We start from the raw sequence: 18,133 nt of genomic DNA, 5'->3' as shown, positions 1-18,133 counted from the left end.
CCAGTTCGCGTCCAGGTTTTTCCAGTTCGCGCTCAAGGTCTTCCGTTCGTCCGAGCTCCTGTGGTCTACAGCTTTTGTCCGGGTGAGTACTTTCTTGGATCTCATCACTCCCGATGTCTAGCTCGGATGGCTCAGATAGTCCTTTCAGCGGGTCTGATGTAGGTTCTACGAACCAAGTTGCATCCCCCGATAGCCCTAGCGAGCCGGAGGTAGAGCTCGAGGAAGAGTTCGAGCTCGTAGGCCGTGGCGCTTCGGGTAGTTTGGCATCCACCTCTTGCCGGGGTTGGATGTTAGACAAGTTCGACCCTTCGACCATGACGCCCGAGGGGCTCCAATCCCTCATTACTTACTATAACTTGCCCGGGGAGTATGCTTATTTCATACCTTCGGGTAGCTTTCCTTGGGAACACGGTCCTGATGAGATCGTGATATTCTGGGAGCAGCTCACCGCGGGGCTGCGACGAGAGCTTTCCGTTGGACTTGGAGATTTTTTCTTCAATCTTGATGCTTAAGAAGCAAGCGGGTCCCCTCCCCGGGCGCAGGTGGGCTTACTACCTGTCTCCTCGCCCGGGCTTTAAGCTTCTACACGAGCTCCCCAACAAGGTCCCAGCATGGAAGCAAGACTATTTCGTGGTGCAAAGTGTGCTGGGGTGGCCTTTTCAGACCGGGTGGGGAATGGCCGCTCCTGACTCCGGGGTCACGCTTGACAAGGAGACGGCGAAGGGCCTCCGGTAATGGGCGCGGCTTGGGCTGAAGTGTCAACAGTATTTGATGGAGGCCAAGCTCATTGCGGTCGACCTGAGCTTGGGTAGGTTCTTCACTTAGAGACTCTTATCTTGCTGTCTTTCTTGCTTTTTACTGATGGCGAACTTCTTTTCGCAGGTGTGATGGATTCGCGAGGGACCCGGGGTGGGCACTTGTTTCAAGGTATGAAGAGGAGAAAGCGGGTTGCCAAGCGAACTCGCGCCGAGACGCCTCAGGATGCGGAGCCCGAGGTGCCAGGCTACCAGCCAGAAGATCCGCCCAGGGAGCCCGAGATGGTCCCTCCGATGCAGGAGCCGGCAGGGGGCCCTTATGCTGAGACTACATACACAGGGCTCCTACATACTCTGGTGCTCCTGCTTACTCCGGGTCTGCTCATACACGAGCTGGGCCCTCGGGCTCGGGGCCCCAGGTGATTTCAGGAGTGTGTTGACGTCGACCCATGCTCTTCAAAAGAGTAAAGAGGCTATCTTCTCCGAGGAGGTCGCGGCGTGGACTGATCTCCTCTACATCAAGTGGCCTGCCGAGCCGTTACCCATGCCATGGTGGTAAGTGTTCTCCTTTTTTAGAGCTCTTTGGTTTTTGTTTTGTTGGTTCTTTTGATCATTCGGTCTCTCTTGGTAAGTGAATTCTTCTATTTACGCCTTGGCGGCTCAGGTGGAGAGGAGCTCGAGGCAGGCAGGAGCTGCCGAAGAGGCTCGTCGTGCTGCCGAGGAGGTTGCTCATGCTGCTGAAGAGACTGCTCGTTTTTCCCGGATCAGGCAGGCGAGGTCTCAGAAAGATGCCGAGGCCATGGGAGTGGTGGTGAAGCACATGGCGGACTTGAGGCTGGATCTACAGCATCAGGTCGAGTATCTTTAGGAGGACATCAAGGAGAGGACACAGATCTTTTCTCAAGGTATCGAAGATGCCAAGAAGAAGGCCGTCGATGAGTACATCGCTTCGCCGGGTTTTGATGATCTGATGGTGGATTCATATAGGAGGGGTTTTAAACTAACCCGGTGGAGGATCCGGAATACGTACCCCGAGCTCGATGTTAGCGCCATATCCACTTTGCGCATAACTCAGGAGATGGCTAATGCTGCTAACGCTGAGCCAGACTCCGAGGGCGAGGCGGGGCCTTCGGGTTTTGTCGAAGTGCCTTCTGATGATGAAGAAATAGCTCCGGGCTTGTAAATTTTTTTTTTTTGTACTACCCTACTTTTGGAATGGAATGACTTTTGTTTAAGTGCTGGTTATTCTTTCTCCCGAACTGAGCATATTTTTCGAACTAAACGTATTTGCCGAACTAACTATACGTCCGGTCTATTTTCTGCCCGGGTTACCGCACTCGCGCGGCCTGTTTTCTTCGCTTGCTTGTGCCGAGGTTCCTTCGTTAGCTTGGCATCCTAGCCCGTAGGCTTTGGTGGTGATTTTATCCACTTTGCTTGGCGGTCTATAGGTAGTATCGCCTTAGGTTGACAATGCTCCATGCTCGGGGTACTTGTTTTCCCCCTAGGGTTTCGAGCTCGTATGCCCCCCCGAGTGCTTTCTTTACTCTATAGGGTCCTTCCCAATTTGGTCCGAGTTTTCCTACGCCGGGTTCGGGTACCATGACCTTACGGAGAACTAGGTCGTTGACGCGGAAGTTCCTCTTCTTTACTCGCACGTTATAGTACCGAGCTACCTTTTGCTGGTAGACCGTAGTTCGGATGTGCGCGAGGTCTCTCACCTCGTCCAGTAGGTCGAGGTTGGTGCGTAACTCGTCTTCGTTTGTCTGCTCGTTGTATGCTTCTAGTCGCAGCGTAGGTACTTCGATTCCTGTCGGAATTACCGCCTCGGTGCCATAGGTGAGGTTAAAGGGGGTCTCTCCTGTGGCGGTTTTTTCCGTGGTTCGGTGAGCCCATAGAACACTTGGTAGCTCATCCGCCCACAACCCTTTAGCTCGGTCTAGTCGTGCTTTCAGTCCGCGGAGGATGACTCTGTTCATTACTTCTGTTTGGCCATTTGCCTGCGGGTGTACGACCGACGTGAAGTTCTGACTAATTCCCATACTTTGGCACCATTCTTGGAACTTGATATCCTCGAACTATTTGCCGTTGTTGGAGATCAGTACCCGAGGTAGCCCGAAGCGACATACTATGTTCTTCCAAAAGAAGTTCTGTATGTTTCGGGCTGTAACTGTTGCCAGAGGTTCAACTTCTATCCACTTTGTGAAGTAATCTACTGCCACCACTAGGAATTTTCTCCCGCCTATCGCTGGTGGGAATGGCCCCAGAAGGTCGATGCCCCATTGGGTGAAGGGCCATGGATTGGTGAGGTACTTGAGGTCGGCAACAGGCTGATGGTGGATATTGGCATGCTTCTGACACTTGTTGCATTTTCTGACGAGCTCGACGGCCTCTGTCTTCATCATTGGCCAGTAGTATCCTTGTCAAAGTGCCTTTTGAGCGAGGGCTCTGCCCCCCAGGTGTCCACCGCACAAGCCTTCATGAGTGTCGCGGAGTACGAGCTCGGCTTCGACAGGGCGCAAGCAACGCAGGTAGGGGAGCGTGTAGGATCGTCGGTACAACCGTTCGTCTATTATGACGTATTTGGCTGTCTGACGCTGCACCCTCTTGGTTGCATTGCGGTCCGCAGGGAGGGTTCCGTCTAGCAGGAAGCTCGCGAGTGGGTCGATCCAGCTCGACTCTGCTTCAGAGACGGGAGCGACCTCTTCTGCCACACCGAGAATGCTGGGCCGAGGTAAGTCTTCTATGTACACGGTTCTCATGGCATTGTGGCTTGTGCTGGCTAGTCGGGACAGGGCGTCGGCCTCAGTGTTCTCTGACCTCGGGATTTGCTTGATGAAGTGTGACTGGAAGTTGAGCAGGGCCTCCTTTACTTTTTCCAAGTATGCAATCATAGTGAGCTCGCGTGCTTCGTACTCTCCTGTAACTTGGTTGACTACGAGCTCGGAATCGCTGCAGATAACTACATGCTTTGCTCCGGCCTTGTGCGCTAGGTTCAGCCCGACTATCAGTGCCTCGTACTCCGCCTCGTTGTTGGATGCCGCGAACTCAAAGCGTAGTGCGTATTCCAACTTTGTTCCGCTCGGGTCGCATAGCACTACTCCAGCCTCGCTGCCCTGCTGGTTCGAGGAGCCATCTACGTGAAAGATCCAGGGCTCCTCATCCCAGTTCGCGTTTGGTCTAACTAGGAGAGATGCTACACTGGCTGCTACTTCACGGGGTTCAGACTCAATCGGCTCGGGAGCTCTGAGCTCGCCCGAGCTGGGGATCTCGGGCTCGACCGGCTCAGGGGCTTCGAGGCTAAATGTGCATTCGGCGATAAAATCTGCCAAAGCTTGGGCCTTAATAGCAATTCTTGGCTTGTACTGGAGGTCGTACTCACTGAGTTCGATAGCCCATTTCGTCAGTCGACCGGAAACCTCGGGTTTGAGTAAAACTTGTCTCAGAGGTTTGTCGGTCAAGACGATGACGGTGTGAGCTTGGAAGTACGGGCGAAGTTTACGAGTTGCTATCACTAGTGCATACGCTAGCTTTTCTATCTGCGGGTACCTTATCTCTGCTCTCTGCAAAATTTTACTAACCTAGTATATGGGTCGCTGGACCCGGTCTGTTTCTTTTATTAGTACCGAACTGACCACCTCGTCGCTTGCCGAGAGGTATAGTTCTAAGACCTTGCCCTCCTCGGGCCGGGCTAAGGTTGGCACACTAGCGAGGTAACCTTTTAGCTCGTCAAACGTGAGCTGGCAGTCTTGGGTCCACTCGAACCCTTTGCCTTTGATTGCTTTGAAGAAAGGTAGGCAGCGGTCTGCTAATTTGGACATGAAGCGGCTCAGAGCGGCTATGCGGCCGTTTAGCCTCTGAACTTCTTTTACTTTCCGAGGTGGTCTCATATCTAGGATGGCTTTTATCTTGTCCGGGTTGGCCTCAATACCGCACCGATTGACAATGTAGCCTAGGAATTTGCCCGAGGTGACGCCAAAGACACATTTGTTGGGGTTCAATTTCATGCTAAACTGACGCAGGATTTGGAAGACAGAATCTAAGTCTTGTATTAATTCTTGTGAAAACTGTGTCTTGACGACCATGTCGTCTACATAACACTCTATCTTCGTGCCAATCAGGGGCCGAAACAACCTATTTACAAGTCTTTGGAAGGTCGTCCCAGCATTTTTTAATCCGAAGGGCATGACCTTGTAACAGTACAGGCCGAACTCGGTTATGAAGCTGGTTTTTTCCTCATCGGACTGGTCCATCCGGATTTGGTTGTAGCTTGAGTAGGCGTCCAGGAAACTTAGCAACTCATGTCCCGAGGTCGTGTCCACTAGGCGGTCAATTCTGGGGAGGGGGAAGCAATCTTTCGAGCAAGCTCGGTTCAGGTCGGTGTAGTCGACACACATGCGCCACTTGCCATTCGCCTTTTTTACCAGCACAGGGTTGGCCACCCAGTTCAGGTAATGGACTTCCCTTATGAAGTCTGCTGCGAAGAGCTTCTCGACCTCCTCGTCGACCGCCCTCCAGCGTTCTGGGGCTAAGTTGCGTTTCTTCTGTCTAACGGGTCTGACTACAGGGTCAGTGTTAAGTTTGTGAGTTATAAGGCCAGGGTTAATACCAGGCATATCGGCCGCAGACCATGCAAAAATATCTAAATTTTGAAGTAAAAAACTCACCAGTTTGGTTCGTAGGGGCTCCTCGACGGAAGCACCGATCTGGAGTGTGCGAGCTGGGTCCGTAGCCAAAGTCGGGATTGCGACTGTTTCCTCTGTGGGCTCAAGCTTGAGCTTGATCTGAAATTTGAAAACAGAAATTTATTCAGTAAAAAATGTTTTATTTATATTAAAAACTTTCAAAACTCAAAAATAATAAACATCTGACTATTACTTAGAAAAAAGAGAAGAAAACAAAAAAAATATATAATATATATTTTTTATTAAATAAAATATATTTTTATTATTTAATATATAATATCAAATCGGACTTAGGTTTGGGCTGAGCTTTTTTGAAAAAACCCAAACCCAATCCAAAAGAATGGATTCGATACTTTAGGCCCGAACCCGGTCCCACAAGCCTAAATTATGACCAAGCCCAACTTATAACAAATCGGACCAGCTAGTAAGAATGTGGGAACAGCCAGTAATAGGTAGCGCAGATCCGAGCCGAAAATAAAAACGAATACAGCACAAGAGTTCCCAGACGTCCGCACGTCTCTTTCAGTATAAATGCTTAATCACTTTTTTTTTTTTTTATTTGGCTCGCTTTCATTGGGAAAGCAAAGTGCTGTGCGGCCTTTGAGTTGTTGCACTCATCTCAATCCTTCTCTTCTTGCCACTGCAACACAGAAAAGTTATCTCACACACTCAATGAGAAGGAGTCAGGGTTGTGGAAAGTTGCTTATAAACTAATCCTACTTTAGGAGGACAGAGGGTTTGGAGCAGAGGGAACATGATGGCCTCCATGTTTACCTATCCGTGCCTGACAGTATCAATCCTTCAATAAAGGAGGAATTGAGGCGGAGTCGGAGATGAATCTCTTGAAATTCTCAAAGTGCTTTTTTTTTTTCCTTGGACTGGACCTACTTTTACTCTTATTGGCACTTTCTGGTTTCTACCGACATCTCCTCACTCACCGAGTTTGTTTCAACTCGTTCTAGTTGGCTCAGTTTTTTGTTGGATTCTATTTCTGCCTCTGGTAGTACCATTGGTACTGGGTTATGCGTTTCTCTCTTGTCTTTCCCACGTAAGTCATTAACAATGGCTCAGGCTCTAGCTAGGGCTACTACTGAGTACTGACTGGCCTAGCTAGCCAACAAATAATGGAACGGCTACACCTCACCTAGCTAGCAATTGGTTTGCACTGGGTCCAGCTTCTAACAATAGATTGAATCAGATGAAACAGAAGTCGAGTTGGGGAATGAATTGCCACCTGGCAACATCAATATGTGATTAGAAGGGTGGGTGGGTCGGGTCAAGGAGTTGCACGCCTACAAGAAGAAATGAAAAAGGGGTTGAAACTAGAAAGATTACTTGTTAGTGCAGTGCAACACAGGGAGGGTGAAGGAAGGGTGAAGGCCTGAAGGGCACGCAGAGAGAGAGAGAGAAAGATAGAGACAAATGATGTATGGGCGTGTGTCAGCAGTGAGGGACATGATGAAACAGATCTGGACGAGTTACGAGCCTAGGGCAGAATGATGGCCGATGTAGGGGAATACGATATGCTCACAACAATATCTCTAGTCTGTAGTGTGTAGGCTGTACTCGTATCATACTACTGAGACCCAATAAGGGCAAGAGGAAAAGGAGTCAGTCACACACACACAGACATCCCACCGGCTCACACGCATGGAAATGGAATGATGTTTGCGTGGGCATCGAGGGAGATTTGGGTGGAGAAACTAAGAACCCATCAACCCAACACCCAACACTACAGGGTTCGGGCCTTTTATTGATAATTTAAAAACAAGGTTGGGACCTTGGGTTGGCTGCTTGCACGAGGAATGATGTGGTGCCCTGCCGAGCTTCATCCAGAGATATGGGCTCTCGTTCTCTCGCCCAATTGGATGATTCAGGGCCCATTGGGAATCGTCATTCCCTCTCTCTCTCTCTCTTCTATTTCAGCTGATTTTAATTCTCATTTTGATCATCTAAACTAAATACTAAACAGATTATTAAAGTAACAGGGAATTTGGTTCCAATTCTGATCCTAAGTCCAACTAGAGACCATCAAAGAAATAGGTTGCCACAATGAACAATATTTTGTTGCATGGTGGGCCCAAAAGGCCAAAATTCTAACAACACAGCTAATAAGGCTACAAGCTTAATAGGATAGGGCACACCAGAAGTGATTCATCATTCTTCATTCATGTGTGGGGGACACATCTAGAAATGGAGTTGGTACGAATACGTACGTACATGTACGCGAACGGACAAAAAAATACGGGTCCTATTGAAGTGAGACCTTCCAATTCGAATCCACATCCGGCCGCACGCTCGCACATGTGCATACTGCATACATCGTAATCACGCACTAAAATCTAAACGGAGGGGTTGGGTTGTGTTGTGGTGGTGGGGTGGGCCGTGAGGCTCAAGCCATTGCATTTCGTGCGCGTGGGTACAGTACCCAATTAACCATGTATCATGTATGTGGTGTATGGGTTGGTGCAACTGCTGTCTGCTGGAGATAGATCCGTAACGATGGAGGACGTTGCACGTGTAGATAGGTTGTGGACGCGTGCGAGTCCGTATGGCGGCTAAATCCAGTTGGGATGGTTGGCAACAAAGTGCAGGTGTCGCTCAAGGAGGGGCACACGGGGGTCGATATGTCGAGGATGGATTAGGAAAAGGGCCCTGATTTGTCAAGGAGTTGGGGCGCAAGGGTGGATGATGTGTCGCTTCGGTGGGGCCATCCACAGTAGTTGTGTCGGAGCACACAAAACTGAAAACCGATGAGTGGGACCCATTATAGGGTTGGGGTGAATGATGAATGATGCCTGATGCCTGATGCCTGATGCGTATGCGAGTGGGGAGATGAATATTGAAGGTGAAGGGCAGTCGCTCACACTCAGCAGCAGTGTGGGTTTGGGGCTTACTGCTTAGGGTGGGGACTGCCTGGGGCCCTGGTGCTTTTGGGCTTTAGAATGTGACTTATTTAGTTTAGTGGGCCAAATTAGGGTTTTACGTTCTAGGGTTCTTCTTTTCCACTTCAACTTTTCAGGTCAAGAATATTAGAAAGGTCAAAAAAGATTTAGGCTTTGTTTTACTGTGACGGGATCTGCTCTTTATAAGTACATCTACCACACATTAGGAATATTTTGCATGAATAATAATCAATAAGTATGGAAGATGTTCACAATGCATGATAAGATATACGTATGAAGCGCCTTTAAGGCACCAGGCGTGAGGAGCAGATTTCATCTCTGTTTTACAAAGACTTAAGAGTTGTTTTGGATCCTTCTTTTGATGTAAAAGTTGGGATTTTGTTGTTCAATTGATGGTTCAGTTCAGACGTTCGAGTCTTTTAATTAAGATTTGATAGCTGGCTGGCCCTGGCTGGAGTGGTGTGGTGTGGGATTTTGGTTGTTGACCAGAGAGGAGAGAGGACTGAGGAGGGAACAACAAATTTCAAATTCGTTGGATAGAGAGAGAGAGAGTTTTGTTTGTTTGCGACTTGCGAGTGAAGTGAAGGTACAGAAAGAGAATCAGGTGATATTCATAGGTGTATGTGTGAGAGTGAGTGCAGTTTTGTTTTTGTTTGTGTTTGGTGGTTCGCAGGTGCATGCGCGCGCGTGCAGCTTCCGAGGGTGAGAGGTGGTCATTATGGGCTGCCAGCCACCATGATATCACATTCATGACGCATATTCCGAATCATTTCCGCCGTGCCCTAAAAACTGCAAATTTTGTTCCTAACTCAACAATTTCACATCATTACTCTCCCTCCCTCCCACTCTCCTCCTCTCACCATATTACAGAGGGCTCTGTTTGGTTCTTGGGAAATTGAAACTAAAACGTCTCAATCTAATTCCAACAGTATGATTGGGTTGGGCAGAATCCGAATTCGATTCTCATTCCTGGTTTCTGATGAAATGGTATTGTCGTATTTGAAAGAATGACTATTCCCTCTCTTTTCCTTGAAAATGAGAATTTCATTCCAATTTATTCATTTCCATTTTAAAGGATTTTGATTCCCGTTACAAACCAACCAAATGGGCCCTTATATTTTCATCTTATCTCTATGCCCCCATTTTCATTGTCATTTTTTTTTTGTATAAATTACCACTTTCTAAGGGCATGAATTAAATAGGTTGATCACAGTTGTTTAATCAAGGCTTGATATAATTTATTGTTGTTAAATTATTTTTTAAACTATCTAAGTTCATCATGGGTCACAGTGAAAAACATTAAGCACATCTTACTCACAGTTTCACATAGAGAGAGGAGAATCAGAGAAATGGAACTCATCATTCAATGAGTCCTCCCAAGAAGATCTTCTGCACCCAGAAGAAAAAAAATATTAATTTCAATTGCATGATGCCTACCATGCAATCTCAGTCGGATAGAGCTTTTGGTTTTGGTGTCAAAGACTAATTATGGGGCACCCTCCCAATTTGAAGGTCCCCACTCCAACAACAATAGCATGCATTTTCTTCCTTCCTTCCATTCATCTGCTCTATTACAAACCAGTGTTCTAATTTCTAAACCAGGACCACAATGTCTGCCTTAATTGAGCTTAAGCACGATCATGGTTGAACCAGGAAGATGGTTCAGGTTCAGCACTTTTATCAACCATCATGAGTGGTTTGGCCCATTGCGTGGATTCATTCATTCAGATGTAGCTTATTATAATATATGATTTTCAATTAAGGATTAAAATATTAATACGTTTGATACCTAAAAATGGATGTATTGGTGCATATCAATATGATCAATACTTTTATCTTTTTTAGTTTATAAAGATTATAAAAATATAACTTATCATTTCAAAATTTAAAACTTTCAAATTGATATATATATATATATATATATATCAATATATTTATGTGTATTTGATGCATCAATATAAATATCAATGCTGTGTATCATTATTTTAATCCTTGTTTCTAATGCAATTTGATATAGAGATAGAGGGTTTTTCCATGGGTTTTTAATGAAAAATTTATGCTTTGGTTCCTTGTAATTGATTGAAGTCATAATTGGTTGCATTTCCAAACTAAGAGAAAATTAGACTAGCCAAACTTCTGTATGTCTTGGCTTGATTTGACTAAAATACCACTCAATTCGAACTCTATTTCCTGGTTCGAGTTGCAACTTAATTAAATTCGAGCCCAAACTATTCGCTTACAACTCGATTTGAGTTCAAATAAGTAATTGAAGTTACCTTAAGATTCAAACTCAACTAAGATCAAACCTATTCGAACTTTAAACCAAACTATTCTATTAGAACTCTATTCCATTGCAGCCCTAATCAGAAATTAGCTAAGAAATAAGAAATACCAAGGTTTTAAAAATCAACCCGGAAATGGAACCTTTTTGGCCACCAGTTTTTGGGTCAGCATTCAACCGTCCAAGTCAAACAGTTTAGGCGGTTTAGACTATTAGGGCAAATAACATTCATTTCAGTCTTATGTAAGAAAAACACAAAAAGAATTGTCAGCTAAGAAAGAAAGAAAGGAAAGGAAAGAAAAGGAGGGAGGGAGGAAAGAAGGAGAAGGAAGAAGAAGAAGAAGAAGAGGAGAGAAAAAGAAGAAGAAGAAAGAAGAGGAGAAGAAGCATCCGACGTTCACAGGCGATGGTACAGAAAACTTAGCAGCAAAATCTCTTTGTGATCTCAGATCTGCAATCTTCTCTCTCTCTCTTTCTCTTGAATATTAGTGATCACAGATCTGAGATCTTAGTCTGCTCTGCAACTGTCACTTCTTAAAACATGAACTATTGTCCAGGTTGAACGAGTAAATGGTTCAACTGCCTGAATCAGCAGTTCTCTGATCAAGTCAGTGTTTTTTGCCCAAAAGCAGATTAAGGGTAAAATAAAACCGGTTGCCTGAATAATTTTTTGACCAAACATTCCGACCATCCGGATCAACATAATTCCAAAAAAACTGAAAAATAACAAAGAAATGATGAAAACGTTACCTACACAAAAAACCAGGGAAACCTACAAAGGAAAATGATGGCTATTCCTTCGTGTCCAGTACGATCCTCCCTGATTCATGGATATGCTCATTATTTAGCTGCCACACTTGATGACTTTCTTTCTTCCTTTTTCTAGTTTTCCCAAACAAATGTTATTAATCGTAGTTCTACGATATTCCCAACTATTAGTCATGGAGCCGGGTCGATAGAACCAAAATTGAACCGAACTAACCCAATTATATAGGGCCATTACATGTCCCGATTATGAATTGGATCAGTTATTGGTTTTCCTATTTTTTTCAGATTATAATAGGTCAGGAACAGGATCTGCTTTGGTTTTGCATGAAAACCGATTTTAGACTCAAAATAACAATATTAGCATGCTACAAAAGATATCTTCTATCTAATACCTATTCTTCTCTTGAAATACTTATAAAATAATATTATCGTATTATGATGTGCAAATGTATCAATTCAAACAATAGCTGTATTCATTTTCTTTTATTTTGAAATTACAGAAAAAATAGTCAATTATAATTGGGTCACTAATATTCCTCATTAATGATTGTGTTAGTTTTGGGTCGAGGTGTTTTGGGTTACCCTTGAATGGTTTAATTGTTCAGATTGATTATTCAACTTACTTAAATAAAAATGCAGAATATGTTTTCAGGTTGTTTTAAGGCTATTTTGCATAAAAAAGCACAAAACAATTAATATTAGAGGTTATAACAAACTATTGATACACCCCAGTATGTCAGAAGGGTGCATCGGTACTTTGAATCTACCATTTTTTAAGTTTTTTATTTTTTTTTTCAGAATTTCAGAGGTGGTGGAAATAATGTTATTTAACATTTAAAACAATGACTTAAAAATAACATATTAGTGACGTACAAGTCGATAAGTTGCAAAAATTTTATCCTTAATTATAACACTTATTAAGACATGTTTTTAAGGTAAATTTGACCAAATCAGCATTTTTAAAAATCAAATTATCCAAAAATCATTTTGGACAATTTGAAGGAAAATGTAGGGAAAAGAAAGGTAAGAAAATCTTTACAAACCTTGTATTGGTTTCCTTGTCTTTCCCTTCCTTTTCCTGCCTTTTCCTTCAAACCAAACATAGCCCAAGTGTAAGTCTAACAACATTGTATTTAAATGCAATGAAATAAACCTAAAGCTACACATCAGTTGGGTTTTATCCATGTTAGGGTAGACGTGAACTGATAAGAAAACTCCCGGACCAAGTTATAACATAATAGACTTGGGGGTTGTTTGATAATAGCTGAAGTTAATGATTTATTATTTTATCTTTTAGTAAATAAAATAATAAAATATTTATGGTATAATAATTTATCCAATTTGAGCTTCAAATATTAAGGAGCCCCCAACCTCCTTAAAATCTTATTCATTAAAAGTTAAAACAATAGGCTTTTCAGTTCAGCCACTTCGATTAGCTGTTATCAAATAGGAGTTTCGATCTATTGACCACAACACATTGCTGGCCACATTCATCAGTCACACATTGAGGGCATCTCTTGTACTATGTATAGCCAATATTCCTGTTGTGCCCCCTTGGAAGAAGCTCTATTATTATATTAGTAATCCCAATTGTGGTTCTAACCAGTTAATACCTGATCTTAATTAAATAAGACTATAGTTGTCAATTCTCTTTTTTCTTTGAAATCACTATTAGGCACCATACTTCATTCAATCAAGAAATTGATACAAAAAAAGTTGACAAGGCCAATCAGAAAACGCAGAAATAATTTCTCAAGAGAACAAAATAAAATAATGGATGAAAGAGAATCAAAAGATCTTCAGCAACTGAGAAATGGTGAGATCATATCACCAACAGAAGTAAATAAGTACATCTCCAATCCACCACAGATGGCGAACGAAACTGGTAGAGGAGGATTCCAAAAGACTGTCATCACTGGAAAACAGCGAACAGATCTCACCATGAACAGTATCAATTGGAGAATCACGAACGAGACTCACCGTGAACAGCAACTATTGAAGAACTGCGAACTGAGAACTGTGAACAGATTCAAACTACGAACAAAGAAACAAAACCTGGAAAAACTCAAGAGAAAGCCTTGAGAAAACTCGAAAGGAAGGCTCTTTCAAGACAGAGAGAGAGGGAGGAGGGAGAAAAACCAGAAGGAGGAAGGGGAAGGAGAACCCAGATGGGCGGCTCCCTTCAAGATTCCCTATAGAGAGCCACCCCCAAAAAAATCCCTTTAAAAGCACCTCTAACAAAAAACCCTAGAGAAAAATCTTAGAGAGAAACCCTAGAGAGAAACCCAGAGAGAAACCCGAATAGTAGCTGTCAATTCTCTTCATCTCCATATTCTAAGGATATCTTATATATCTTTAGCAAAATGACATTTTTAAACGTCTTGTATGATAAAATTTTAGGTATATAAAAAGTTGGGAATATCTTTTTATTTTGAATAGAATAAATCAAAAGAGAGGACTTATTTAAGACTGTCAGTAGGTTAGACCCAAATCAATCAGATTTGAATCAGTGCCAAGATGGATTTTACTTCTTCTAACCCAACTAATTAAGAATCAAATTATGTAAATCTATAAATTATAATATGCATGTATATATTAATCAAGATACTGCAAATAAAAGCAGATAAATAGTGTCTGTTTACTTTGTACAGGCTTTTCCTACTTTTCCCTTATTTTTCCTACATTTTCTTTCAAACCAAATACATCATTAGTTCACAGTGTAAACCCTCGGTCTCATATTATTTCCAAACATAAAAAATGGATGCTTTAGAAAAAAAATTAAACTAAAATACAGAAAAATAATAGCATTAATCTCAGAATTTTTTAAGAGAACATTCTAATGCTTTGACAACCGTAGGATCAAGTGGCAATCTGATCAAAAGCCTCCCTCTATACAACAGTAGGTGAGACTGATGAGAACAGAGGTGGGATCCCCACATACAAGGGTCGCCCACCCCAAGGCCCATATGATAACATCATACTGATAAAAAGTGGATGTTCCCTAATGCTGGATCAAACCCTGATATCATTTTTTCTTCTTAACAAGTAATTAATTCTTTAACACTACAACTATAATTGCAACACTAAGCCCCCTCCTTTATTGTATTTATAAAAAACCCACGTCTGTATGGGAGTTGTTACGTTCTCAGCACTGTTCAAATTAATTGATTACCATTAGCTGAGCTCCTCTGCATCAAAAACTTGATAAACTAATGAATTGAAAATTGGAAAATTTAGCTTATAACTATTATTACTGTAATTCTGGGTGAGCTTGAATTGATGAATAATTTAGAGTTCTGTGTCACCCATGTCCAAGTAAAAGTGTGACACAAAAGCAAAATCTAGGGAAAATGAAAGCAGAAAATCAGAATTCAGAGAGCAGAAGGGGGGGATGAAATTAATCCTTATTTGTGTTGCGAGTATATATATATATATTAAATAAAAAATTGGGACTCCCACTAGAATGCGCGTGGGCTGAATTTCCGTTCCCCATTCCTGTCTCATGAAGATCTCGCAAAAATAATCATCATCTCACTCATTATGCCTGCAATGATTATTCTTGGTTGCCTCGCACGCATGCCCCCCTCTCCCTCCTCCCATCTCTCTCCCTCTCTCCTCTCCTCCCTATAAAATTTCCTGCACCCTCTCGCTCCCGTTCACTCTCACTAAGCAGTAGCAGCTCTCTCTCTCCATCTCTTCCACTGGTTTAATTCCTATCTACAGCTAGCTAGCTAGCTATCTCTCTGTGTCGATTTGTTTCTATGGCTCTCTCTGGGTTTGAAGGCTTTGAGAAACGCCTAGAGCTCCATTTCTCAGGCGACGACCCGGTGACTGAAGGTATCGGACTCCGGCAGATCGACATGGAATCGCTAGAAGAAGTGCTCGACGCCGTGCAATGCACTGTTGTATCGGCGGTCGGAAACAGATACTTCGACGCCTATGTGTTGTCCGAATCCAGCCTCTTTGTGTACCCAACCAAGATCATCATCAAGACATGTGGGACTACGCAGCTCCTGAAATCAATCCCTCCATTATTGTCCCACGCTCGTGACATGGGCCTGGGGCTGTGTGGGTGTAGGTACACCAGAGGCAACTTTATATTCCCCAAAGCTCAGCCTTACCCCCACACCAGCTTCAGAGAGGAAGTGATGTACTTAGAGCAGAGTTTGCCTAATAACCTTTGTTACAGAAAAGCTTGTGTTATGCCTTCAAAGGTGTCATCACACTCGTGGCATGTCTATTCGGCCAGTGATGAACGCCACATGGTGTTAGAGAACATGTCCAATGTGTTCACCATAGAGGTTTGCATGACGGAGCTCGACCGTGTGCTGGCACGTAAATTCTACCGGCGGCCCGGAGATGCTAACTCCGGCGACGTGGCTGGGAAGGAGATGACGGAATTGACGGGTATCGGTAACATCAACTCGCATGCGCTTGTGTGCGATTTCGCATTCGACCCATGTGGGTACTCCATGAATGGCATAGATGGCCCCCAGTATTCGACGATACACGTTACCCCGGAGGATGGGTTCAGCTACGCGAGCTTCGAGTGTGTGGGCTTCACCGACGACCACGACGATATCGGTGAGGTGTTGAAGAAGGTGGTGCAAGTGTTCCGGCCGGCGATGATGTCAGTGTCAACTACTTGCGTGAGCCAAGACGTATGGACGTGTGTAGCCAAGACGCTGGAGCCACTTGGGTTGAATTGCCGGAGTAGCATGATCGATGAATTCCCGGCTGCAGGGAATGTTGTGTTCCAAACATTTACGACTCGCCGGAAATAGCCGGAAAAAAAAAAAGAAAAAGAAAAAAAAAAAAGGTTTGTATTGGTAGTCATATAAAAAGGACTCATGGAGGAGATCAGTAGGGGTAGAGTTGAAGGAAAATTTTTTTGGGGGGGATTAATGGTGATCATGGATGATGATGGGTCATGGATGATGACATATGGGGATGATGATGTGGAATTAGGGCATATGGGTTTTATATGGTTGACCATAGAAGGACAGCAGAGACTGCAGAGTAAATGGAGAGAGATGTGGAGGGAATGGGGATGATGTGGAGGTTTTGATGGGTGGGATCATCATGATAATGCACCCCACTTAGGTGTGGCACGCCTAAGTTTGTGTATTGTGTAGTGGGGGGAAGTGACTCTGTCTGTTTGAGACTATTTTTTGCCCACTCCCTCCCTTATCTCTTGTTTTTATTTTTTAAAAAAAAAAAGCTTAAAAGAGGACAAACTTTTTCTCCTTTACCTAATATATATTCTGTTTCTCCTTTTATTTGTCGTTTCTAGAATCCTCTTCCTCTCTTTTCAGCATCGTATATGCTTGCTCATTTTGGTAAACAGTTGGTGGTTCTATTGAATGTACATGTTTGGAAAAAGGACCAAAAGAGTGGATTCTTTTCAGGACTCTCTGGTCCAATCCAATGTGATCAAATTGGTTCAGGATCATCTTATAAGAGCTCTTTCTAACTGGCAAGCACCCATTAGAGTGTGGGTCTCACTCTCACTGCCTTGGGCTCTCACTAGTCACTACCTATGATGGCATATGGTTCAAAGATTGAAGCTCAAAAACTAGATAGATATGGGTGGTTTTGATCATAATCAATTCACCAAGGAAGGGAGGAGACCCATTGGGGCCCACCATAAAATGGGTCCCCACCAAATAACCTATATTCTATAACAATATGTGCGCATCAGATGAAGTACGTACTTTGGATGTTTGTATCATTTGTTGAGATGGAGGTACGACTAGAGGAGGATAGCTAGCATAGCAGTGGAGGTGTGTGCTGCTTCCGTGGATGCCATTTGGCAGCTATATAAGCTTTTAAGGTCATAGAAGGATGGGGCCCAACCCAATCACATAGCATTTTGTGTGACGATCAGCAGCTATTGAAGAAAGCAAGGTCTACTTGGTATCAAAAAGAGACAAACGTTTGACATTGACTCCTCAATGTCAACCAACAAAGCAATCCTTTCAATTCAGCTTTCAGACAATCAAACATTACGGCCTTTTAAGGCTACATGTTGGACTGGCCTAATGGGCATGGGCATGTTTTATCTCAGCTTAGCAACCTTGGACTTGGATCCAACTCCAAGGTCCATCCAAAGAGCGGTCCAATTGGTGTGAATTTTCAACCCAGATGTCCCTGCACATCTCCTAACTTAGGGAGGTGTATGGGCTTGTAGTTGGCCCAAAGTAGGTTCGTTTTCAAAGGGCACGACCATTTTTATTAAATACATGAATCATGTAAGGATGAAATTGCTGGGAGAAGTTGCTATCTGACTCAGATGATTAGGTCAGCAGAAGTATTTCCCACTGGGCTGAGATGAAATCCCGCCTTCACCCTCCCCGACCTCGTGTTTTTTTAAGCCCCCAACTTCAACTTAGCCCGTACATCTTTTCAGGTCCATTAAGCCCATTAAATTTTTAATGGGCCTGGACCCTAATTCAAGCCTTATGTAATTGGAAACCTTCAAATCGGGCAACATAATTTACAATCACTACTGAGGGGCCCATTTGGCTCACGGCAATAGGGGACATGACCAACCATGAACGAACACGCCAGTATTTATACATATAGAACCCACATGAGGCAGATCATGGGTTCATAAAATGAAGCTAAATCATCCTAGTTTTTCTTAACAGTTGAAAATTTCGGAAGTAGATCTTTTTTTTTAAATACTAAAAATATTCACTTTAATTTTCATCGAAATCCCTGCCTTAAGTGCCTTTTGGT

General features: G+C 43.6%; 1 protein-coding gene across 1 annotated transcript; it reads left to right on the top strand.

Moving 5' to 3' along the window:
- Positions 1-14,957: 14,957 nt before the first annotated feature.
- On the top strand, positions 14,958-16,671 carry BUD2 (Adenosylmethionine decarboxylase family protein). Its single transcript, XM_010280839.3, has one exon. It carries the CDS (start codon positions 15,154-15,156, stop codon positions 16,174-16,176), a length of 1,023 nt encoding a protein of 340 aa, XP_010279141.1. The 5' UTR covers positions 14,958-15,153; the 3' UTR covers positions 16,177-16,671.
- Positions 16,672-18,133: the final 1,462 nt, after the last annotated feature.

This window comes from Nelumbo nucifera, chromosome 4, assembly GCF_055504915.1.
Source record: "Nelumbo nucifera cultivar China Antique chromosome 4, China Antique-T2T, whole genome shotgun sequence".
Taxonomy (NCBI): domain Eukaryota; kingdom Viridiplantae; phylum Streptophyta; class Magnoliopsida; order Proteales; family Nelumbonaceae; genus Nelumbo; species Nelumbo nucifera.
The sequence above is the reverse complement of the archived record's forward strand: the minus strand, read 5'-3'. Positions and strand labels throughout refer to the sequence as shown.

Excerpts from the sequence above, each read along its gene's own strand:
- BUD2 (XM_010280839.3), top strand. The coding sequence starts at position 15,154 with ATGGCTCTCTCTGGGTTTGAAGGCTTTGAGAAACGCCTAGAGCTCCAT.